Below are 26,291 nucleotides of genomic sequence, written 5' to 3' on the forward strand. Positions count from 1 at the left end.
AAGACGGAGTCCCTGCTCCAGACCTCCCACCAGGCTTCAGCTGATTTTCTTCTAAAGCAGGACGACTCACCCTTAGAGCCCCATAATTACTGGAAGAAGCAGCCACGTTCGTGTGGGACAGAGTGCTGACCAGCAAAGCCTAAAGGGAAATGTAGTTCAAGGCCGGAAAAGCGGCGTTGCTGTAGACCGAAGGTAATCAAATACCAGGCTAGGCCTGGCCACGGTGACCGTGAGGGCCGCGTCGCGGAGACTTCTGGGAGTGTTCGCTCGCCCTCGGAGTGCGCAGGCGCAGCGCGCCGAGTGGACATTTTGGTCTTTGTCCGCGGGTCAGTCCGGCCCCTGGGTCCACGTGGCGCGAAAGTAGGAGGTGGGATGTGGGCGTCTTGGGCCGGTCGGGTCGGGGAGGTTGAAAGGGAGGATTCTGGATCTGTTGGGGCGCGGCGCGGGGATGAGGAGTGGGTTTAAGAGCTTCTGGCCTACGTGCGGGGTGGGGGTGGGGGTTTCTGAGGAGGGTTCGAGCGTGTGTGACCCTGAGTTTGCCTGCAAGTTTGGATGTTGGGATTATTGAGTGAGAAACTGTGAGTGCAGGATTGTGTATGGCTGCATCTGAGAGGGAGATGTAGGAGACTAGTATTGAGGTAATTGGGAGCCGCACTTCCCTTGTCGAAAGTGCTGATAATAACGGTGCCATCTTCGTGGAGTGTTTTTTATTTGATTATTTGAAGGGGGGGGAAGCTTAATGATAAATGATTTAAAAGTGAATTTTTATATAAAATGCATTTACTTTTAATTGAAGTAGAATACAGATCACCGTTGTTTCTTCTTTTTTAAGCAAGCAAGACTATTTCGAAGGCACTTTTTGTTGGTGGAAGAGCTTCAGACGATCTCAAATCTTCTGATCTAAAGGGTATTTTAATAGGGCTGCTGTTAAATTCTAGATAAAATATCGACGTTGCACTTTGAGCAACAGCGGCATATGGCACAGAAAGCCCGGGATTAGAGTCAAGGGTTTGGAGATCTAGATTAGGCATGGTAATCTTCATTATTTGAAGAAAATTTAGTTGCTGCAATGTTTATTTACTAGTCTGACCTAGATTCTAGGTGTCTGCCTCCTAAATGAATCGAGGTGTCCCAAGTTGGATGGATTTTGTGAAGTAACAAAGACTGTTAACTCCTGTCTGCAAAAATGGTTTTTCTAAGAAATCCCTACAGCTATCCCTAACAATTTAAAAAAAAAAAAAAGAGTTAAATTAATTGGGTACCAATTTAATATTTACAAATCAACAGTCTTCAAATAAACAGCCAGTTAGGAGACATAGTAGGAAACTTTACAATAGCAATAAAAATGAGAAATATGCAGTATGCAAAACTATTAGAAAAGGACTCTAAAAAGTGTTGAGAGACATAGTAGGAGATATTATCAAATAGATACACCATGTTTTTCAATAGGGAGACGTCAAAAAGAAGCGTGTGCAGATTTAAGTAAATTTGTTAATTCAGTGTGATCCTAATAAAAGCATCTACAGTTTTTTTGGTGGGGGGGAATTAGATAAACTGATTATGGATTTCATGCGGAAAAATAAGCTAGAATAGCCCATAAAACTCTGAAAAAGAAAAGCAGTTGGATGTGGGGAAGTGGGAGGCTGGCGCTAATGTTTTTTTGTCTTTCGTTTTTTTGAATTTCAATTCCAGTATAGTTAACATACACTGTTATGTGTTTCAAGTATACAGTATAGTGACTTAACAGTTCTATATATTATTCAGTGCTCATCAAGACAAGTGTACTCTTAATTCCTTTCAGTTGTTTCACCCTTCCCCCTACCCACCCACTTCCCCTCTGGTAACCATCTGTTTGTTCCCTATAGTTAAGAGTCTTTTTTTTTGGTTTGTCTTTTTTTTTTTTTTTTCCTTTGTTCGTTTCTTAGATTCCACACGAGTGAAATCATATGCTATTTGTCTTTCCCTGACTGACTTATTTCGCTTAGCATTATACTCTCTAGATCGATCCATCTAGTGGTAACATTTTAAAATATAAATCTCTAGAAATTAAAATTGTATTGGTGTTAGCATGAAGCAGGCCAATGAAGGGAAATTTGGCAGCATCTCTAATTAAGATGTATTTTCTTTCTTTCTTTCTTTTTTAATCAACTTATTTATTTTCAGAAAAACAGTATTCATTAAAAAATGTATTTTCTTTTTGACATGGCTATTTCACATCTGGAAATAATCCTACAAATGTACCCACATATGTATGAAATGATACAGGTGTGAGGTTGCTCATTGCAGCAGTGTTTAGCATAGGTAAAGATTAGCCATCACTAGGAGATTAGTTGGATAAAATTAGGTCCATTTATACAACAGAGTAATACACAAGTATACAAAAGAACGAGGAGGAAGCTTTCTATATATTGACACTGAAATAACTCTAAAATGTATTGTTCAGTGAAAAAAAAACAAGATGGCATGTATGGTATGCTTCATTTGAAGTAAGAAGGGGCAGAAATAATAAATGTTTGTATTTGTTTCCATTAGAAAACTCAAAAGATAGGCAAGAAACTAATGGAAGTGGCTATCTCTGTTTGGGGTTGTTGTACTGAGATAGGGCAAAAACAGATAGCTTCCTTTTTTTTCTTTCTTTTTTTTTTTCTTAAAGATTATTTATGAGAGAGAGAGAGCGCGCGAGCGATCGCGCACACAAGTAGGGGTTGGGGGCAGAGAGAGGCAGAAGCAACAGGGAGCTGGACCAAGGACCCTGGGATCCCCAGTGCCCTGGTAAATAACTTTTTATGCTGGTTTTTTAAGTATATGAATTTGGTATTTAAAAGTTAAGTTTTTTTTCTTTTTTTTGTGGGTTTTTTTTTTAAGATTTTTATTTATTATTTATTTATTTATTATTTTTATTTATTTATTTGACAGATCAGGCAGGCAGAGAGGCAGGCAGAGAGAGAAGGAGGGGAAGCAGGCTCCCTGCTGAGCAGAGAGTCTGATGCGGGGCTTTATCCCAGGACCCTGGGATCATGACCTGAGCTGAAGGCAGAGGCTTTAACCGGCTGAGCCACCCAGGCGCCCCTTTGTTTTTGTTTTTTAAGGGGACATGGGCCATGGAGCCAGACTGCTATTAATTCCTTCCTTTGCACTTTATACCTTGATGTACTTAAGCGTATGCCTGTTTCTCATTTACTGATATAGAGAAAATAATAGTATCTAATTCACAGGGTGGTTGGTTGTGTAGATTAATGATTTTTAAGTTCTAAAGAATAGTGCCTGGTATGTAGTAAGTACTCGATAAATAGCAGTAGTATTACCTAAGAAATAATAGTACAGCCATTTGTACTATTTCTGGTAGAAATTTCTGAAAGATTCAGATATATAGATATAGATGTTCTTTTTTATTTCCATTTTAAACCTTTTTTTTAAAAGATTTTATTTATTTATTTGATAGAGATCACAAGTAGAGAGAGAGGCAGGCAGAGACAGAGGGGAAGCAGGCTCCCTGCTGAGCAAAGAGCCCAATGCGGGACTCGATCCCAGGACCCGGAGATCATGACCTGAACCGAAGGCAGTGGCTTAACCCACTGAGCCACCCAGGCGTCCCAGGAAGTTAGATTTCTGTGTTTGTTAGATTCATCTTTAGAAACACATTATTATCTTTTTCATGAGAATGTTCTTTGATTTATGTGATGGTTACTTTCTCAGGGTTGTAATTTGGAACCTCTGATGATGTTTTTTAAAAATCCCAGTTAGAACTTTTGGCCAGAGTACATCAGAGATGATATTCAAATGGCATAACTCAGGAGAAACTTGTGATTTGACTGGTCCATCATTAGTGATTATATTTTTCCCTTCTCGACCAGTTGGCTACACAATTCTTCCAGCTCCACTTATTAAATGAAATCTGTATGATTTACTTTGGTACCATATGAATGTTCATTCCCCATTGATTTAATGGATGGTTTCAACACTTATAAATAATCCTTGGCTATATCCGTTTCTTTAAGGGTTGGAAAGTAATGATTTCCTGGTTTTTAAAATTCCTCAGGGCGCCTGGGTGGCTCAGTCTTTAAGTGTCTGCTTTGGCTCAGGTCATCATCTCAGGGTTCTGGGATGGAGTCCTGTGTCAGGCTCCCTGCTTAGCAGAAAGCCTGCTTCTGCTTCTGCTTCTCCCTGTTCCACTCCCCTTGCTTGTGTTCCTTCTCAGTGTGTCTCTCTCTCTCAAATATATATAATCTTAAAAAAAAATCCCTTTACGTTTATTTGATTACAAACCTCAAATTTTTCTGACTTGTAAGCATCATTATTTGTTTTTTAAGTTTACTATTTTGAAATTCCACTTTGATCAAATAATAAATTCTCACATGTATTTGGTCTGTTTCTGGAGTTTATAGTCTCATCCATCTTCCAGTCTGTATTCATATACCAATATTTTTTTATTGTTGATGCTTTACAATTTTGGTGTTGCTAGTATGTTATTGGTTGTTCTTTACAGAGTTTCCTAGCTGTTTTTTTTTTGTTTTGTTTTGTTTTGTTTTTAAGATTTTATTCATTTGCAAGAGAGTGCATGCACACCTGCGTGCTTAGCGGCAGGGCGGGGTGTGTGGAATCTCAAGCAGACTCTCAAGCAGACTCCCTGCTGAGTGTGGAGCCCAGTCTCAGGATCCTGAGATCTTGACCTGAGCCAAAATCAAGAGTCAGACACACAACTGACTGAGCCACCCAGGCACCCCCTTGCTTATTTATTTTTCTGTGTAAACCTTAGAGTTAACTTGTCTAGTTCTAGGAGGGGGAAAGCTTATTTTTATTGGTATTGCACTAAATTTATATAATAACTTAGAAAGGGACCTTAGATCTTTATGATGTTAAATATTGTCCATGCATAATATATATTTTATATATTCCCGTTTCCTTTTGGGTCTTCTGGAGTGTTTAAATTTTTTTTTTCATTCAGGTTTTGGACCTTCTTACTAAGTTTATTTCTAGGTACTTTATCTTTTCTATTGCTGTTGTAAATGGAGTCATTGTTGTGGTGTATGAGAAAGTTATTGATTTCTATAAATTAGTTTTATTTCCAGCTTAATTTACTGGATTATTTTTTATATTTATATAATACTTTAGACAGTGGGTATCCTTATTTTTATTAGAATGTGATAGAAGCTCCCCCAATGTTTTTGCATTGGATAAGATGTTGGCTTCTGTGGTCAGATACATGATTACCTATATAAGGTGTCTTACTAGATATCTATCCTTTTTTTTTTTTTTTTTTAAGATTTTATTTCTAAGTGATCTTTACAGCCAGCATGGGGCCTGAACTCCCAACCTCGAAATCATATGCCCTTCCGACTGAGCTAGCCAGGCACCCCAAAATGTCCATCCTTACTTTGTTTTCTTTTCATTCCCTCTTTGAGTGACCTTTACTTTACTCAGTTTCTTTTCACTTTTTTTATTAACTTTTTTTGTAATTTCAGGTTTTTGTTTAAATTCCAGTTAGTTAACATAAAATGTAATACTAGTTTCAGAAGTAGAATTTAGTGATTCATCACTTACCTGTAACACCCAGTGCTCGTTACAACAAATGACCTCCTTCATACCCATCACCCATTTAACCCATTCCCTCACCCACCTCCCCTCCAGCAACCCTCAGTTTGTTCTCTATAGTAAAGGGTCTCTTTTTATCATTGTGTTCTTTATATAGCTTGCTTCTTAAAGTTCTAAAAATTTCATTTTGTTTTCATTTTCTTTCTTCCTTTGTGGCAGTACTTTTCATGTGAGTTTACTCAGCTGTTTGAAAATTGTGCTGTTTGCTTTTACTGTTTTTCTTGTACTATATTTGTATGGACACAGACAAATTATTTTGTTTACTCATGTTTGTATGAGAGAGTTTTTTGAGACCATTAGCAGGAAAAAGGAAACAGTAGTATTCTGTGCTTCAGAGCTCCTACACCTCTTTTTGGTGTTTAAAGCAAAGGAGTTCTTCACCTCCTTTGGCTCATTGGCCCTAACCTGGTTGACTTCTATCTGCATCTCCCTGTTTCCCATATTTCTTCACAGTACTTGCCTTCCAGAATGATACATTCACTTTTAGAAGTTGCTAAATCTGGGGACGTTGCTAAATCTGGGGATACCGTACTTCCAAGTACTTTTTAAGCATACTTCTGGTTTCTCGGCAGTCCTTTTCTGTTTAATCTAAGTCTTGCTTTTATTAGTTCCTTTTAGGGTGAGGCCTACTCATTCAGTAAAGAAATATTAGCTGCAGAAATCTGAGCTTTTTAAGTTCTTGGAATCCCTCAAAGCATTCCTAGTTCTTCTAGGCTTCTTTGCAACTTCCTGTTTAGGCCTCTTATTTGGATCTGCCTTTGGTACATGGAGTTTGGGAGGGCTTTTTTGGTCCCTACTTTTGTTCATTGTTAGACTCAGTTGCAGCAGTTCATACTCAACTGTCATTCTGAGAATGAATATTTGCTAATTATTTCTGAGATCTGTTATTTCAAAGACTGCTCACAGTTATGTAATCTTTCTTGCTGTGCATACCATACTGTTGTGGTACCTGCACTGGATCTGCTATTTTGGGTATTTGGGGCTACACTTAATATAATTTAGAGTGAACATATTCTTTCTGCTAGTTTATGAAAAATAATAGTGTATATTGGCCGCCCACCACCCCCATTATTCTTGATATTTTGTATAGTTTTCAGAAGAAGTACTTGAAAGGTTCAAAACTAAGCAGCCACCATGCTCCTTTGAAACCTTTCCTTGCCTCTTTAACTGTTGGGTGTTCCTAGGATTCTGTCCTTGACTATCTCCTTCATATCTCTAAGCAGTTATAGTCACATTCCACCTATGTCTTCAGCAGCACTGATATTCTCATAGCTGGTAAATTCCTGTTTCCTTCCTGGGCTTTCTGGGCCTGTTCTGAGCACATTATGTCTGTGTGCAGTTGCCTAGTGAATATACCTGCCTGCATGTTGCTCAAAAACCTGACACTCTGGATATCAAACTTGAATAGAATATCAAACTTGATCTTTCCCCTGCAGATTGTCTTCAGGAAACTAACCCTCTCCTATTTCTCTATAGGTACATTACTGTTTGTTTGTTTGTTTATTAAAAGATTTTATTTATTTATTTGGTAGAAACACAGCGAGAGAGGAACAGAAGAAGGGGGAGTGGGAGAGGGAGAAGCAGGCTTCCCACAGGGCAGGGAGCCTGATGCGGGGCTCCTGGGATCGTGACCTGAGCCGAAGGCAGACACTTAATGACTGAGCCATGCAGGTGCCCCTACATTACTGTTAAAATTATGTTCGAAGCCCTCCATCTCTGCCACACCCCAGCACAAAAACTGGTAACCAAGCTTCTTCAACATACATAGTATGTTAGTATGATAGTGTATGATATGTATGATAATGTGTATGTGCATAGTAGCAACTCAGGTTTTTAGGATTTTGCTTTTTTTATATGATTTCGACTTTATAGAAAAGTTGAATTAGTTTAGAAAGTCCCATATATCCTTTACCCAAATTTACCATTTATGTTTTGTTTTTTTGCTTTTTCCTACTTTTCTTTGTCCAGATATTTTTGTGTATAATTTTTTTTTTTAGCCAATTGAGACTAAGTTGCATTGGTGCTTCCTAGACTAAGTTGCATATGTGCTTCCTTTATAAGTACTTGAGCGCCGATTTTCTAAGAACAAGGACTTGTTTTTCATAACCGTGGTATGGTAAACAAAATCAGAAAATTTTTAACATCGGGTTGCCTTTGTGGCTTAGTAGGTTAAGCTTCTCTGCTTTTGGCTCAGGTCATGGTGTCAGGGTCCTGGGATGGAGCAGTGTGTTGGGTTCTCTGCTCAGCAAGGACTCTGTTTCCCCCCTCTTTCACTGCCTGCCTCTCTGCCTACTTGTGATCTCTCTCTGTCAAATTAATAAAATCTTTAAAAAAAATTTTAACATCAAGATACTGCTATTATTTAACATAAAATCCATGTTCATATTTTGTCAGTTGTCCCAATAATGTCCTTAGAAATGTTTTTTGAATGAATGAATGAAAATATTTCTGATATATAGGTGTTTTTTTTTTTAATTGATTATTTATTTTTATTTCTTTTCAGCGTGACAGTATTCGTTGTTTTTGCACCACACCCATCTGATACATAGTTTTAACCAGATTATTAGTACAAAGTAAATGTTAGGACTCTGGGGAAACTTTTTGCAGCTTTATTCCTGAATACCGTAAGAACAATTTCCTATGCATTGTATTCTGGTGACTTAGTTCTGATATTGTCATGATGTGAGTATTAAAATCATCCAGGAATAATAGCCATGGTTAAAATCCAGTCAGGAACTAAGTATAAATGTGGCGGTACAGAACAGTAGCAACCAGTCATATAAGGTATGAACAGCTTTCCTGTGTAAATAAAATTCTGAGAAATAATTCTCTCTTTTTTTTACCCCATTTCTGGAAATGTAAATGGTTTAATGAGTATGGCTTTGAAATTCAAGTTTCAGGTATTCCTCGTTCCTTTGCTTATTATAATTGTGTGTGCATTAATCTCTAAGGCAAAAGGTCATTACTTCTTCTTTTTCACAGGGCCACTTCCTTGTGCTCCTGGAAACTGTACCTTCCTCATCATTGAGAAGGCCTGGAGGCCCCTGGGCTCAGCCTTAGTTCTAGGATGGTACTTTGGCCCCCAGCATTAACATTCTAGTGCTGTGTCATTTCCCCAAAAGCAGGTTATAAACTGACCAAACTGTATCTGATCCTGTGTTGGAATAAGAAGACACTGGATGGTGGAGAACCAAGTGGAAAGGAAATTTGTTCAGGTGAGTGAATGGCAAGGCAGGTCACCATTGGTCAGGCATCATTGACACCTTTGAAATACTCAGGGATATTTTCTTACAGGCCCTAGACTTGGGAGTATTTACTTGTTATGAATTCTTTAGCTAGCTGGCTTACATTTACAGTCATCATTTTTGCTGCTTCAGTACTGCATTATTTAATCAGATTTTTTAGATGCCCCTCTTAACTCCGTTCTGGATGTCAGGACTTCACACTTTATTTGTATTACTGCTGTGTGATTTTTCTCTCATTCATACCTCCCAATTTGTATATTTTTTTCCTCATGTGTTGCCTTTTGTAAGTTTTAAGTGTTGAGGCGCGCCTCGGTGGCTCAGTCCTTAGGCGTCTGCCTTTGTCTCAGGTCAAGATCCCAGGGTCCTGGGATCAAGCCCAGCATCCGGCTCCTTGCTCTGCGGGAAGCCTGCTTCTCCCTCTCCCCCTGCTTGTGTTTCCTCTCTCACTTATTTTTTTTTTTTAAGTCTTGGGCACCTGGGTGGCTCAGGTCTTGGGATAGAGCCCTACATCGGGCTCTCTGCTCAGCAGGGAGCCTGCTTCCCCCTCTCTCTGCCTGCCTTTCTGCCTACTTGTGATCTCTCTCTGACAAATAAATAAAATCTTTATAAAGAAATAATTTTTAAAGATTTAAAAAACATCTTTTTTGGGGTGCCTGGGTGACTCAGTGGGTTAAAGCCTCTGCCTTCAGCTCAGGACATTATCCCAAGGTGCTGGGATCAAGCCCCATAGCAGGCTCTCTACTCAGTTGGAAGGCTGCTTCCCCATCTCTCTCTGCCTGCCTACTTGTGATCTCTTTCTGTCAAATTAAATAAACAAAATCTTTTAAAAAAAAAAAAAGTCTTTTTATATATAGTCTGACATTTAGATTCCTTTTTATTACTTGCCACCTTCTTTCATTCTTTCAGTGGTTAAATGCCTCTGAATTATGTTTTACGTCTGTAATCATGCTTCCTCTTTTCTGCTTATCCCACCTTCTCCCCCATTACACATCAACAAACTCCTGCCTTCCTTTCTTTTCCACCCACGCATATATCTCTTTCAGAAGTTGTTGCCTTAGAAATCAGTTCTGCCCTTTTCTGCTGTATGTGCATATAAATGTTAAGAGTCTGTTTTTGGTTTTTATTTTTTACTTTTTTATTTTCTTAAAAGCTTTTTATTTATTTGCCAGAGAGAGAGCGCACACGCAGGTAGAGTGGCAGGCAGAGGCAGAGGGAGAAGCAGACTCCCCACTGAGCAAGGAGCTGGATACGGGACTCCATCCCAGGACCCTGAGACCATGATCTGAGCTGAAGGCAGCACTTAACCGACTGAGCCACCCAGGTGTCCCTGTATTTGTTTTTTAGTATACTAACATGAGCTTGTAACATATATATATATTTTTTTAGATTTTATTTATTTGACAGAGATCACAAGTAGGCAGAGAGGGAAGAGAGAGAGAGAGAGAGGAAGCAGGCTCTGCGCAGAGCAGAGAGCCCAATGTGGAACTCGATCCCAGGACCCCGAGATCACGACCTAACGATCAGAGGCCTAACCCACTGAGCCACCCAGGCGCCCAAGCTTGTAACATTTTTGAATATCAAGGTGTACACTGAGAAAGTCTCTTACCACTTACCTTTAGTGCTATAGATTTTTTTCAAAGATGCAGTCATTTTTAAGATTTTCACATGTAGCCTTCTTGAGGTAGCCTATAAATAAAGCAGCATATCTGTGCTGTAAATATGACTGTATATGTATGTAAGCCCTCACTTTTCCTTTTCATATGAATGATAGTATGTATTATGTTGTGTCCGTAGTTTTTATTTGTTTTTTGGAAGAGACTCTTACCAACACATTTTATTTAACCTGTCTTCCTATTTATGGACATTTAGGTTGTTTGCAGATATATGCTTTTGAATACACAAGTGCATATATACTTGTTTATATTGCTTTGCAGAGATAAAATAGATAACAGCTATATAGTAATTCATCCTCAGTGGAAATGCTGAGTCAAAGTACATTTATTTATAGATTTGACAGAAATAAGTATAAGTAAACCAACTATCATTTCTATCAATTTAGTATATTTATATAGTTGATAAGTATTTTTTGAATGATACTAGGTACCATTTCAGTTACTAAGGAGATGTCATTGATCAAAATTTTCAAAAATTCCTCCCTCCTGAGGAAGACACACTGTGAATAAATAAGTAAAAATATATATTCTATCAGATGGTGGTAGTGCTCTGGAGAAAAAGGAAGGAAAAGCAACATAGAGAAGGCCAATTGGCAGTTATAATCTTAAATCAGTTGATCAGGGAAAGGTCTCACTAAAAGGATGACTTTTTCTTTTTTTCTTTTTTTTTTTTTTTCATTTTAAAGATTTTATTTATTTATTTGGCAGACAGAGATCACAAGTAGGCAGAGAGGCAGGCAGAGAGTGGAGGAAGCAGGCTCCCCGCTGAGCAGAGAGCCTGATGTGGGACCCTGGGATCATGAGCCAAAGCAGAGGCTTTAACCAACTGAGCCACCCAGGTGCCCCTAGGTTGTATTTTTTTATAAGAGAAAGAGGAATCAGACTCAATTCTGGGGATTTAACGAGAAGAGAATGAGTTTAACATTTCCCGGAGATAGGAAGACTTCAAGAAATTTCAGAGATAGATCAAGAGGTATATTTTGGAGTTATTGATTGTGATGTTTGCTAATCACTTTAGTGCATATTCATATAGGTAGTTAGATACACAAGTCAGGAATTTAGGGAGAAGGTTGTGATCTTCTGTTCTTCTGTACTTCTAAGCAGCTTTATTCACTGAGGGTGTCTCTGTATTTCCTTCCTACTACTTAGGGATGCTGGTGGGTCCACCAAGTCTTTGGTATCCAACCTACATTCCAGTGATTCTGTTGTTAAAAACGAGGTGATGATTTGTCCCTTGAGGCTATGCCTTAAGTTTTTGGAGAGTGTTGCTTCCTAAAAACAGTGACAATGGCTGATGCCTGCTAACAATCCTCTTAGACATGAGAATTATAGCTACTTCCTACTCTTCTCAACAATGCAGTCCCCCCCCTTTTCTCCCCTGTTTTTCTTTATCCTTCACAGATGTGAAAAGTGGGCAGAGATGTTCTTATTATAACATTTTAGAAGAAAGGATCTATTTATGTCTTGTGAGTCACCACTGTAGGAATTCTCTCTCCTGCTTGATTGGTGCCTTGATGACCTGAGATTTTGCTTTATCTTGCGAAGTGTTTTCTTATCTTTTGCTTTTATTTTTTTCCCCCTTTTCCCTCTTACTGAAGGTGGCTTCTGGAACACCGCATTGTGCCTTTCCTCCTTTTCTTAGAAATTAAATCCCAGAGAGGACTCATTTTTTAAAAAGATTTTATTTATTTGAGAGAGTATGCCAGTGCACAGGTGTGCAAGTGGAGAGGAGCAGAGGGAGAGAAAGAATGAATCTGCTCAGTGCGGAGTCTGTTGTGGGGCTGGATCTTATAACCGGTGAGATCATGACCAGAGCCGAAAGAAACCAAGAGCTGGATACTTAAAACTGACTGAGTCACCAGGTGCCCAGACGCTCATTTATTCTGAAGTTAGAAGTAACTCTTTTTTTTTTTTTTTTTTTTAAAGATTTTATTTATTTATTTGAGAGAGAGAGACGGTGAGAGAGAGCACGAGCGAGGAGAAGGTCAGAGAGCGAAGCAGACTCCCCATGGAGCTGGGAGCCCGATGCGGGACTCAATCCTGGGACTCCAGGATCACGCCCTGAGCCGAAGGCAGTCGTCCAACCAAGTATCAATTTTTATTTTTCCAGTCTGCCTTGCCCACCTTAATTTTACCTATTTATAGGATAAACAACCGTCTGACTTGTTTGTTTGTTTTTTTTTTTTAAATCACTGAAGTCATTAATATAATAACTCAAATTGAAGGGATGCCTGTGGCTCCGTTGGTTGGGGTCTGCCTTCACCTCACGTTATGATCGTACCCTATCGGGCTCCCTGCTTGTTGGGGAGTCTGCTTCTACCTCTCCCTTTGCCCAGTGCTTTCCCCTGCTTTTGCTCTTGGTTTCTCTTTTTCTTTCTGGCAAATAAATCTTTTTTAAAAAATAAAAAAAATTAACTTTAAGACACCTTTTTGAGATAACTATTACCCCCCCTTTTTTTTTAAGATTTTATTTATTTATTTGGCAGGCAGAGATCACAAGTGGTAGAGAGGCAGGCAGAGAGAGAGGAGGAGGAAGCAGGCTCCCTGCTGAGCAGAGAGCCCAATGCGGGGCTGGATCCCAGGACCCTGGGATCATGACCTGAGCCGAAGGCAGAGGCTTTAACCCACTGACCCACCCAAGCACCCCAACTATTACCTTTTCATTTACAATAGACGTATGGTGTAGATGTATAGAATTTTATTTATTACTATGCAATTTTTTTCTTTCATGGAATTTATATTTGTCATACTTTTGTTTTGGTTTTCTGTATTTAGCATAAACTCCCTTGGATACCTTAGAATAGCTAAAAGCCCTCTAAATACTAGTTTACACATGGTCAAATGCATTGGGAAATTTTTTCCATTTTTTTCCCATGAAGATTTACCTGTAGAATTTTAGTTCTTCTGTTCTAGTCAGAACTGGCTGTACTCGGATGGATAGTTAGCTCTGATCTTGTAGTTTTTCATCAACATTATCAAAGACTTTTTCATTTGTTTTCCCTATGTTATATTCTATCTTTCTTGCATTCTGTATCACCTTCTCTATCTACTCATTTGGTGGAGTTCATGTTGCATCCTGAGAGGAAAAGTGCATTGAGAAAAATTTTTTAACATTTACATATCTGAAGAATGCCTTTGTCTCATTAGATTGGTAGGCTAAGCTTAGAATTTTCCCTCAGAATTTTGTCTTTTAGCTTCCTGTGTTTCTGTTGAGAAATTTGGTGCCATTCTGATTCCTGTTCTTTGGGTGATACATACCTGTGTGTAGTTGGGTGATGTATATATGTGTGTATATACATATATAGTAGGGTTTTTTTTTTAATGGCCTCTTCATTTTTTTCTTTTGAAATGTCAGGTGACACATGTAGGTATGCATCTTTTATTCTTCATGCAAGGTAGTGCGTGTGCCCTTTAAGTCCAGAGATTCATGACTTACAAGAGAGCAAGCTTTTTTTTTGTTTGTTTTTCTTTGAGTATCTCCTCTAATCAGTGTTTTCCTTTTGTTTTCTGGAACTTACTTCACTCAGCTAATATGTTACCTTGCTTTATGCTCTGAATTTGTCTTTTAAAAAAATTGAGGTCTAATTCACCTACAATATTATATAAGTTTCAGATGTATAATATAATTTTTCCCAAGATTTTATTTAAAAAGGATTTTATTTAAATTCGAGCTAGTTAACATATGTTATGTTACTAATTTCAGGGGTAGAATTTAATGATTCATCAGTTGCAAGTATCACCCAGTGCTGATTACATCGTGTGCCCTCCTTAATGCCCATTGCCCAGTTACCCCATCCCTCCCACACACTGTAGCATAATTTGTGTTTGTGTATATTATGAAATGATCACAATAACTCTATAGTTAGCATCTGTCAACTCAGATGGTTAAAGAACTTTTTTTTCTTCCAATGAGACCATTTAAGGAATTACTCTCTTAGCAACTTCCACGTAAGCAATACTTATTACTAACTGTAGTTCCCATGCTGTACATTACATCCCCATGATTTATTTTAAACCTGGAAGTTTTACCTTTGATCCCTTGCACTCATTTTGCCCACAGCCCAAACCCACCTCTCTCAACCATCAGTGTGTTCTCTATGAGGTTGGTTTGTTGTTTAAGATTCCACATATAAGTGAGATTATGCATTATTTGTCTTTCTCTGACTTCTTTCACTTTCTGTAATAACCCTCAAGTTCCATCCATGTTGTCGCAAATGGTGGTATTTTGTTCTTTTTTATGGCTGAGTGATACGTTGTGTGTATTCACCATATTTTCTCTATTCATCTGTTGATGGACATTTAGATAGTTTCCATATCTCAGCTGGTGTAGATAGTACTGCAGTGAACATGGGGGCACATATATCTCCTTGCCGAGCAGGGAGCCTGATGTGGGGCTCCTTCCTAGGACCCTGGAAACATGACCCTGAGCCAAAGGCAGACACTTAACTGACTGAGCCACGTAGGTGCCGCTTTAGGTAATCTCTACACCCAACATAGGGCTCAGACTTGCATCCCCAAGATCAGGAGTCTCATACTTCACCAGCTGTACCAGCTAGGTGCCCCTGAATTTGGCTTCTTAAAGCTCCTTCTGGGGAATAACTTGTCACTTGCACTTATATTTCATTGGCCAAACAGTAGCTGGCCATGCCTGAGTTTGCTAGGGTGAAATACTATAGTCCTTCTACAGTAAGATGACCCTTTTATTAATGAATGAGAATACAGTCTAATTTCCTACTCCCCATCTTAAATTAATTTCAAAGGAACTTTTTGTTTCTTCCTTACAGAACCATATTTTTGTTTCACTCATAAAATATCATCTGATTGGTTTTAGGTTTTGTTGCTGTTTACTGTTCCTTACCTATATTCTAAAGAGTTTCTTATTTTCTCTTTTTTTTTTTTTTTAAAGATTTTACTTATGTATTTGACAGAGATCACAAATAGGCAGAGAGGCAGGCGGGGGGGGGTGGGAAGCAGGCTCCCCGCTGAGCAGAGAGCCTGATGCGGGGCTTGATCCCAGGACCCTGAAATCATGACCTGAGCTGAAGGCAGAGGATCAGCTAACCCACTGAGTCACCTAGGTGACTTGTTTTTCTTTTGATGTTGATTTATCTTTCTAATTAGTAGGGGTTCCTCAAATGTGTGTGAAATATTGTCTGCAATCATGTTTAAAACTGATAAACTGAAAGGTGATCATAAGCTCTTCATGCCTGGTTGCTTCTAGTCATTTAGTAGGTTTCTGTGAGTCAGAAGTAAAATGCCATGGGATATAGGGTTCCTGGGTGGCACAGTTGATTACATGTCTCATTCTTGGTTTTGGCTCAGGTCATAATCTCAGGGTCGTGACATCAAGCCCCCCGTCACACTCTGTGCTCAGCAGGGTGTCTGCTTGAGATTATTCTCCCTCTTCCTGGGCCCCTCGTACTCATTCTCTGTCTCTCTCTCAAATAAATCTTTAAAAAAAAATGCTATAGGGTGCCTGACTATCTCAGTTGGTGGGCGTGTGACTTTTGATCTTGGGGTTGTGAGTTCAAGCCCCACATTGGGTGTAGAAATTAAAATAAAATCTTAAAAAAAAAAAAAAAAAAAAGGCAGGGGCACCTGGGTGGCTCAGTGGTTAAAGCCTCTGCCTTCGGCTCAGGTCATGATCTCAGGGTCCTGGGATCGAGCCCCGCATCGGGCTCTCTGCTCAGCAGGGAGCCTGCTTCCCCCTCTCTCTGCCTGCCTCTCTGCCTACCTGTGATCTCTCTCTCTCTCTCTGTCAAATAAATAAATAAAATAAAATCTTAAAAAAAAAAAGAAAGCAAAAATGCCTTATGGTCCAGGGTCTCCACAGAAGGATTATACCACTTTACTCACACAAACCCTGGTGTGTCCAGGTCCTTTGTTTTGGCCGAAAAAAATGAGTACAGGTGACAGATAACCATCTTGGAGGGGTATCCTACTGAGGTTTTTCATGGGCTTTTCAGGTTCTTCAGAGAAGGAGCCTTTTATACCCTGCTCACAGGTATATACTTGATGGCCAGCCCTTTTTTGGCATGAGCTACAGACTGTCCTGGAGGTCTCACCATGTTATATACAGATTTAATCCCATTGATTTCAGTGTAGCACTCTCCCTTGTCATCTCTTACTGGATATCCCTGAGCCTGGAGATTCTCTGATTAAATTTCTGCCAAAAATGATTTCTGTTTCATCAAAGGCGTGGTCCTCCTACTGGGAGGGTAGTACTTACAGCCGCACCTATATCTTTTTTTTCAGCTACCATCCTTTATTATTTCTTTCAAGGTACTTGATTCCCTCCGTTTCCTTAGTCTTTATGATATTTTGTGGCATAAATTGGTTTGACATTGGCTTCTTCTTCTGCAGGATCTTTATATATTTAAACTTTCTCAGCTATGCTGTGTTGAAAATCTTTTGTGTGCTCTTATGTTATCAAGAAATTTGTTAATGTCTGTGTGTATTGATATCTCCAGTCATATCCATTTTTTCTTGTGAGCTTGTGACTTGTACCATTTTCCCTTTTCTTGTCTTTTTAATTGGGGTTTTGGAAGGAAGCAGTTGTTGGTTAATTCCTTTCCTTTTTTTAGATATCCTTTTCTTAGACTTTCTCAATTCTGTGTCATCTTTTTATCCTACTTGTCAATTCCTCATTGTCTGTTACATTCAATTTGCTGAACTAAGAAATGGGAATCCTTAAGTTCTGTGTGCCTATGAATGTTAATTATCTATGCAGGTACCCTCCACAAAAGTTTCCTTCTCAAAAGTTATTTGTTGACATTGGTCATGAGGATTGTTTCATGCTGTGAGGTGGGCTTCCATAGTTCATCCCAATAGCACAATCCAAAATTTTATTACCAGTAATGGGAAAATTCGTAAATAATGGTAACATAAAGCTAACATTATCAAGGCTTACCATTTGTCAGCCGCAGTACTAAGCACTTTTATACATTACCTCCTTTAAATGATGATTCTTTGTACTCCATTTTAGAAGAAGCCTGAGAAGATGATGAGCAGATAAGAGAGGCAACAGGACGTGGGAAGCAAGTTGTGTCCATCTCCAGGAAAGACTGAGGAAAAAAAAGCAGTGAATATAAGAAAATTGGAAAAATACTTCCTCTGAACTCAGACATTATATCTTTTAACGGCAACGTCTTTTTCAATTTAACTAGAAAGAGTTTGAAATACTGTTTAGCTTACAATCACGAGGGGACTTGTGTAGGAAAGAATCATCAGTCTAATTTAGTTCGGAAATCCTGCCACAACTTATTCTTTAGGTAATAACCCCCTTTAAGTGTAAATCAGTGTGGAAATGCCTTCAGTTAAAACAGTTTGAACCCCATCTGAAAACAACATTTATACTGGAGAGAAACCCTATGAATTTACTGAATGTGGGAAAACTTTCACTCACATGCCACACCTCATTAAATGTAGAAGTCAGGCTGGAGAGAAACCCTGTTTCTGAGGAGCCTTTAGCTAGATGACAGATTCATTGAGCAGAAGAAAATTTTTACTGGAGAAAAACCAGTGAATATAACAAAACCTCGTTGAGCATTAGAAAATTTATACTTGGAGAGAAAGCTTGTAATATATTGTGTATGATAGAGATTTCTCTTGAATTTTATTCCTTTACATTTGAAAGGTCATACACACAGGCCCTTCAGATGTAAGAAATGTGGAAATACCTTCAAGCAAAAGTAAATCCTCATTCATCAAAAAATTCATACTGGAGAGAAACCTTGTGAATGTGGGAAAGCTTCCATTCAGATGTCACACCTCAGTCAGCAGAGAATTTGTAGTGGGGGAAACCCCTTTGCCTGTAAAGTATGTGGGAAAGTCTTCAGCCACAAATCAAATCTCACCGAACATGAACATTTTCATAATAGAGAGAAACCTTTTGAATGTAATGAATGTGGAAAAGCCTTTAGCCAAAAGCAGTATGTCATTAAACATCAGAATACCCATACTGGAGAAAAGCTTTTTGAATGTAATGAATGTGGAAAATCCTTCAGCCAGAAGGAAAACCTCCTTACCCATCAGAAAATTCACACTGGAGAGAAACCTTTTGAGTGTAAGGATTGTGGGAAAGCTTTCATTCAGAAGTCAAACCTCATCAGACACCAGAGAACTCACACGGGAGAGAAGCCTTTTGTATGTAAGGAGTGTGGAAAAACCTTCAGTGGGAAGTCTAACCTTACTGAGCATGAGAAAATTCATATTGGAGAGAAACCCTTTAAATGTAGTGAATGTGGAACAGCTTTTGGCCAGAAGAAGTACCTCATAAAACATCAAAACATTCACACTGGAGAGAAACCCTATGAATGTAATGAATGTGGAAAAGCCTTCTCTCAGCGAACGTCACTTATTGTGCATGTGAGGATTCATTCAGGTGATAAACCTTATGAATGCAATGTATGTGGAAAAGCCTTCTCTCAAAGTTCATCTCTTACTGTGCATGTGAGAAGCCATACAGGTGAGAAACCCTATGGTTGTAATGAATGTGGGAAAGCTTTCTCTCAGTTCTCAACCCTTGCTCTGCATTTGAGAATACACACAGGTAAGAAGCCTTATCAATGTAGTGAATGTGGGAAAGCTTTTAGCCAGAAGTCACACCACATTAGACATCAGAAAATTCATACTCATTAAAAACCCTGTAAATATCTTAAAAATTGGAAAACGTTCATCAGGAATTTAAGCCTCTATAGCACATCAGAAGTAATCATGTTGAAGGAAAGCATCACAAAGGAGGAAAACAAAAGTGAAAAAGTTGCTGGACACCAGGGAATTTATACTGAAGAGAAAGACATTTGTATGATAAAAATCCTGCACCCACCAAAAAGCTGATGGTGCAGGTAATGCTGAAACTTTAGATGCATTTCCGCTAAAATTGGGAATGGTAAACATGCTTCTTATTGCTGTCTGCGTAGATCTGGAGATTTTCACCAATGTAATAAATAAGTTGTAAGTATTGGAAAGGAAGAGACTTCTATATTGATTTAGCAGAATGGAAGATATTCTGGAAACACCTATGCATTTATTAGAATTTAGAATATGATAGAAATGGCAGTAGGAGGTGAGAAGATACTGAGACTATGTAAACAATGATTTGGAGGTCATCTGTTCTTCAAGGAAAAAACCATGAACTGTACACGGAGGTAAGATCTAAGAGGTTAAAAACAGGAATATGAAAAAGCTATATACTGAAATGGTTATGACCTTGGGAGTAGGGAAACATTCCGTATAACAAGTTCAAGAATACCTAGGAATTCTGAGTTTGTATGCTTCAAAATATATACCAGTCTATTTACTGTGGCATGATTTATTGTAGCCATAAGTTGGAAACAACTTAAATACCCATCGGGAACAAAATGGGAAATGCTTATGATGAAATACTGTATATCTGTAAAATTTAACAAGTGAGATCGACATGTATTACAGAGATCTCAAAAATTACGTTGAAGGGGGAAATGAAGTTGCAGAATAACACATATATTACAATGACATTTTTGTAAATTTTAATTAAAACTTTTCTCACAAAATTCAGTACTATGTATTGGTAATGGATACTTATATGTATGTATGTTTTTAAAATGTTTTTGAAATGGATTGGAAGATACAGACCAAACTCTTGATAGTGGTTGCTTGTGAAGAGTGGAGAAGGAAAAGGGGATGAGTGTGGGTGGGATGGGATGGGGACTGTTTAAAGGGGACTTCAATTTTATATATAAACATCCATTTCTCTTTAAAACTAAACAGACTGCAAGTAAATATATCAAAATACTGGATAATTCTGGATTGTGGTATATGGATATCTTGTCTTATTTTTTGTACTTTTCTGTATTTTTAAATTTTCTCAAAATAAGAATGGGGGTGAGGATGGGAACACTGTTATCTATAGAAATCATGTTCTAATGGATTCATTCCCGATCAAGTACTAAACTTTTTATAGAAAATATTTCTAAAATTTTATCACTGATGAGTGGATGGACTTGCTCTCTATGTAATATGAAATTATCTATTTTATTAAAATTAAAAATGACAGCATAATCCACATTTGTTTTATTTTTACATGTTATGGTGTCCACTGTATGGTCTGTCTGTACACTTTTTTTTTGTTTTAAGATTTTTTTAATTTATTTGACAGGAAGAGACCGGGAGAGCAGGAACACAAGCAAGTAGAGTGGGAGAGGGAAAGCAGACCCCTCCCTACCCCCTGCCAGGGCAGGGAGCCTGATGTGGGGCTTGATTCCAGGACCCTGGGATCATGACCTGGGCTGAAGGCAGATGCTTAACCATTTGAGCCACCCAGGCGCCCCTGTCTTTACACTTTTTTTTTTTTTTTTTAAAGATTTTATTTTATTTATTTGAGAGAGAGAGACAGTGAGAGAGAGAATGAGCGAGGAGAAGGTCAGAGAGCGAAGCAGACTCCCCATGGAGCTGGGAGCCTGATGTGGGACTCGATCCCGGGACTCCAGGATCACGCCCTGAGCCGGAGGCAGTCGCCTAACCAACTGCGCCACCCAGGCGTCCCTGTCTTTACACTTTTAACATTACTTTGCAACATACCATTTGAGCTTAGAAATTTTTTTAAGAATTTTTAGTTAAATAAGAGTGCATGCACATACTTCATATAATTTGTCTTTTTCATATAAACTTATTTTGGAATATCAGGCTTCCTGTCCTATACATTTTCATGACAACAGCTTACGTTTTGGGGCACCTGGGTAGTTCGTTAAGCTTCCAACTGTGATCTCAGCTCAGGTCTTCCCCGCCTTAAAATTTACTTACTTATTTTAAGGAGGTGGGGGTGGGGCAAAGGGAAAGAATCTTCAAGCAGACTCTCTGCTGAGTGTAGAGCCCATTCCGGGCTTGATCCCAGAACTCTGAGATGACCTGAGCTGAAATGATCCAGATGCTTAACTGACTGAGCCACCCAGGTACCCCAAATCTTAGTCCTTTCTACTATGAAGTCCCCTATCTTCTTTTTAAAAAGGATGTTATATATTAATCTACTCAGGAATTGCACCACATTTGTACACCATTTTAAAATTGCCTCCATTTTATCACCTGCAGTTAAGAAAATTTATATAAAGATTTTATTCATAGAACATTTTCCTAAAGTATTTTTTCCCACCTTGATCTATCTTGCTTCCCTTAGCTCTAATCTTAACTCTGCTCCTATGTTTGTGCAGCTTTGGAGTCAACGGAGTAATTCAAGCCTGACCCTAAGATGAAACAGGGGAATGCCTTATGTGTTCACTGGCCATGGCACAGGACTCTTCCCCCACAACAAGACTGGTTGTATTAACCCATAGAGGAAAATTGAATCTGAAGTTCAGAGCTGTCATATTACTCAGCATGTCAGGAGGGTGATCTGAACCCCCTATAAATGGCGTCTATCTTACTTCATTCTAGTTGATAAGTGAGTTGACTGGTGGATACCTGAATCACAAGTCAAGATTTGTAAGATAAATCTTGGTTAATCCCAGATTGCCTGGATACATAGTGCTACCTTCTATCTATAATACCCAGACCATGTTAGAGCCACAAAACCTCCTTTATTTGCCCCAAGCACAACAAAACTTTTAAAATAGCCTAATTTTCAGTCAACCTTTAATCTGCCATTTAAGGTATTTCTCAGCTGTATCTGTTATGTAAACAACACATTCTTTGCTTTCCTAGATTGCATATGTATTTAACATTAAGGTGTATTGTGTCTAAAATACTACGTACCAACATGAGCTACTTTGTGAAAAAATTTGGCTTTATAATGTTGGTATTTACCACCAATGAATAACATTAAATGTGATTTTATCATACAAGTAATAACATAAACTCGCATTTATTTAGCCTTAACTTTTTCCCCCTTAGTGTTTTCATGAAAGTCAATGATTCTTAAACTTCAGTGTACATTAGAGTCACCAGAAGTGTTTGTTGCTTGAGCTTTACTTCCAGAACCACTGATCCAGTAAATCTGAAGTGGGAGCTGAGAATTTGTATTTCTGACAAGGTCCCAGGTGATGCCAGTGCTGCTGTGTCAGGGACCACACTTTTGAGAACTGATGATCTAAACCCTTTTCTCTTCAGAACAACTCTGTTGAGTAGTATGCATATTCCTCCGTAAGTGACAAGCTTAGTGTGTTACATCTACTTGGTGGGAGAGCTGAGACTATAAAGCAAGTTAAGGTTTTTTTATTATTTCAGTGTAATAGATCAGAGAGAAGGTTCTTAGAAACTTTGACAAATACTTGCTTACCACCTGTTAACGTGCTAGACATCAGATACATAATATCAAGAACATGCAGTTGCTCTTTTGAGATTTAACTCCAGTGCTTTTGTTGGGTGTGGAGTTGTTACATTTTTCATTTTGTGATAATGAAAATGCACTAGTAGGAAAGGAAAGCGGGATGTTTTCAAAACTACAGACATGGAGTATAAGATGTTAGGATCATAGGCATTGTGTTGAACGAAGGCTTGGATTTTATTAAATGCAGTGAGAATCAAAATGAGTATGGCAGTGATATGACTAAATTTTGACACTTGATCATTTGATGCTTTTGAAGAGTGGGTTGAAATGGGAACGTGTAGAGGCAGGGTGACCATTTTATTTTATTTTTAAAGATTTTATTTGTTTGACAGAGCTCAGAAGTAGGCAGAGGCAGGCAGAGAGAGGAGGAAGCAGGCTCCCTGCTCAGCAGAGAGCCCAATGCGGGCGGGACTGGATCCCTGGACCATGAGATCATGACCTGAGCAGAAGGCAGAAACTTAACCCACTGAGCCACCGAGGCGCCCAGGGTGACCATTTTAGACTCGAATAATCACTGACACAAAGTGATTAGAGATTAGGACCTTGATGTTGCATTGAAGATAGAAATGAGTAATTCTGGGATTTTTTTTTGGAGGTGAGCTGACAGGATTTACTGAGGTGCATGATAACAGGAAGATATCAGGTATAATGCCAACTTTCTAAACTTATAACTGGCTAATTAAGGAACGTTGGGGCTATGAAGAAACATTTTGGAAGAGAAAAGAATTATGGGTACTAGGGGCACCTGGGTTGCTTAGTGGGTTAAAGCCTCTCCCTTCGGCTCAGGTCATGATCCCAGGGTCCTGGGATCTATACCCGTATCGGTCTCTTTGCTCAGCAGGGAGCCTGCTTCCTCCTCTCTCTCTCTGCCTGTCTCTCTGCCTACTTGTGACCTGTCAAATAAATAAAATCTTTTTTTAAAAAAAGAATTATGGGTACTTTAGATTTGGAAGCTTATTTGATACTATGTGACCACTCACTAAGTTTGGAATCAGAAGCTTTTTTTTTTTTTTTTAAAGATTTTACTTATTTATTTGACAGAGAGAGATCACAAGTAGGCAGAGAGGCAGGCAGAGAGAGAGAGGAGGAAGCAGGCTCCCCGCAGAGCAGAGAAGCTTTTAAATAGTGTTAGGTGATAGGCTAAAATCCCTCAGAGAAAGTATGTGTTTGAGAAAACAAGAAAGCTTAGTTTGAAGCCTTGGAAGCCATGTAGAAGAAGGAAAAGTGGCAATCTGTGTTAAGGAGAAAGGATATCTAGGGTTTGGTGTCTCGGAAGCTAGGAGAGCTAAGTGTGTGAAGATAATCATTCTGTTGATTGCTTCTACCAAATTGAGTAAGATGAGTGCATGATGTTCTTAGGGTTTGGCAATATGTAGGCCATTGTAGACCTTTTGAAAAGCCTGTTTGATGGACTACAGGGGTCCTAAACCAGACTGGAGTAGCATAAGATGAATTGATGAGTATGGATCTGCTGTCAGATCCTGCCTAGTTTTGGTGAAATCTGGGCCTGCCACTATTTTTGAGGCTTTCTGCAAGTTTTGTAACATTTGTGTCTTAGTTGCTTTATCTCTAGTGCACATCATCTTACTCAGTTGTGATTAAATAAGTCACATTAAAGAAGATAGTACTTGGTACCTAATAAGTGCTCAATAAATGTTTATCAGTATTAGACTGAGTTAAATAGTAAACAAAGATAGAAAGAGGTGACAGCAAGTATAGACTTCTTGAAATACCTTACTAGAAGCCCAGAGTGAGTCAACTTGAGGCGGATGTGAGATAAAGGAAGGTTTTGGTTTTTTATTTTTGGTTTGTTTTTTAAAGATAGAATATGTAGAGTATATTGCAAACTGATGGCAATGGCCCAGTAAGGTAACTTCAGGACAAAATACTTTGGAGGCTAAGAGAAGATGAGCTGTTGTGTAGATGACCCAATTGGTGGTTGATAGGAACTGGCGTATTATTTTATCTGAACAGGAAGGAAGAGAGAATATAAGCATCAGTGCAAGCACGTCTGAAATGGGAGAATAAAAGGAGTTCTTATCTGATTAATTCTATTTTCTCAATGAACTGTCAGAGATAGAATGAAGCTGGGATTTGTAAAATAAAAGGAGGTATGTTATACTTAAGAGTTGAAGCATGCTCATGGGTCCCCAATAAAATGAAGGCTCTAAAATTTTGCATTAAAAATCCCCTTTTCCGGGGCACCTGGGTGGCTCAGTGGGTTAAGCCGCTGCCTTCGGCTCAGGTCATGATCTCAGGGTCCTGGGATGGAGCCCCGCATCGGGCTGTCTGCTCAGTGGGGAGCCTGCTTCCTCCTCTCTCTCTCTCTGACTGCCTCTCTGCCTGCTTGTGATCTCTGTCAAATAAATAAAATCTTTTTTAAAAATCCCCTTTTCCTCATCAAACTATCCTCATTTCATACATTCCCTAAGATGTATCCAGTTTGAACTGCATAAAACCTACCAAGAACATAGTAATGGACTAATGGACTTTTTCTCCAATGATTTTGGATGTTAACACATTTGAGAAACTTACCCAGATAACCCGCTAAGTGGAAGGGAATTATGAGAGTTTGTCATTGAATGAAAGTTCTATAATGAGAGTATTCTGCAGAACTAAGAGATAAAATGCAGATGGTTGGAGGAGCAAAATTTAGGGCAAATCTTCATTAGCTGTTTAGAATTATTTAACATGGAGCCAAGGTAGTTTTTGGCACTGCTACATCAGGAATCTTTTTTTTAAGATTTTATTTATTTATTTGACAGAGATCATAAGTAGGCAGAGAGAGAGGAGGAAGTAGGCTCCCTGCTGAGCTGAGAGCCTGGTGAGGGACTAGATCCCAGGACCCTGGAATCATGACCTGAGCCAAAGGCAGAGGCTTTAACCCACTGAGCCACCCAGGTGCCTTGTAGAAATAGATTTCTACATTAGGAATCTTGTAGAAAATAGGTTGATATGTGAAAACAAGAAAACACTGGAGACTAGACAAAATAAGCCAAGGGTTAAATATTTGTACAAAAAATTTTCAACATAAATGTTTTAAGGAATAGTCACTATGCAACAATGGTGATGTCCACTTTGTGGACTTAACAAAAGAAATAAAATTTTGAGAAGCAGGGACACCTGGCTGACTCATTCAGCAGACCATGTGACTTTTTGTTTTCTTCAAAGATTAATTTGAAGGGCACCTGGGTGGCTCAGTGGGTTAAGCCGCTGCCTTCAGCTCAGGTCATGATCTCAGGGTCCTGGGATCGAGTCCCGCATCGGGCTCTCTGCTCAGCAGGGAGCCTGCTTCCCTCTCTCTCTCTCTGCCTGCCTCTCAGTCTACTTGTGATTTCTCTCTGTCAAATAAATAAATAAAAAATCTTAAAAAAAAAAAAAAAGATTAATTTGAGACAGAGCAGGGGGAGGGCCAGAGGGAGGGGGAGAGAGAATTCTTAGGCAGATTCCCCTCTGAGTGCAGAGCCTGAAGCTAAGCTC

The 26,291-nt window shown here is 38.9% G+C and overlaps 1 protein-coding gene across 11 annotated transcripts; it reads left to right on the top strand.

Annotated features, from left to right (window-relative positions):
- The first annotated feature begins 103 nt into the window (after window positions 1–103).
- On the top strand, window positions 104–20,551 carry ZNF146 (zinc finger protein 146). Of its 11 annotated transcripts, XM_044256402.1 has the most exons (4): window positions 282–367; window positions 833–907; window positions 8,575–8,807; window positions 17,496–20,551. In XM_044256402.1, the coding sequence occupies exon 4, from the start codon at window positions 18,272–18,274 to the stop codon at window positions 19,148–19,150; it is 879 nt and encodes a 292-aa protein (XP_044112337.1). In that variant the 5' UTR covers window positions 282–367; window positions 833–907; window positions 8,575–8,807; window positions 17,496–18,271; the 3' UTR covers window positions 19,151–20,551. The 11 variants fall into 11 exon arrangements, 10 of the variants coding, with proteins under 10 accessions (XP_044112342.1, XP_044112344.1, XP_044112336.1 ...); XM_044256407.1 differs by lacking the exons at window positions 282–367; window positions 833–907 and adding an exon at window positions 104–192 and having other exon boundaries at window positions 8,715–8,807; XM_044256401.1 differs by lacking the exons at window positions 282–367; window positions 833–907 and adding an exon at window positions 107–192.
- The last annotated feature ends 5,740 nt before the right edge of the window (window positions 20,552–26,291 follow it).

The sequence above is a fragment of the Neovison vison genome, chromosome 7 (assembly GCF_020171115.1).
Source record: "Neovison vison isolate M4711 chromosome 7, ASM_NN_V1, whole genome shotgun sequence".
NCBI lineage: Eukaryota > Metazoa > Chordata > Mammalia > Carnivora > Mustelidae > Neogale > Neogale vison.

Coding starts and splice junctions, on each gene's coding strand:
- ZNF146 (XM_044256407.1), top strand. CDS start 18,272: ATGTCACACCTCAGTCAGCAGAGAATTTGTAGTGGGGGAAACCCCTTT.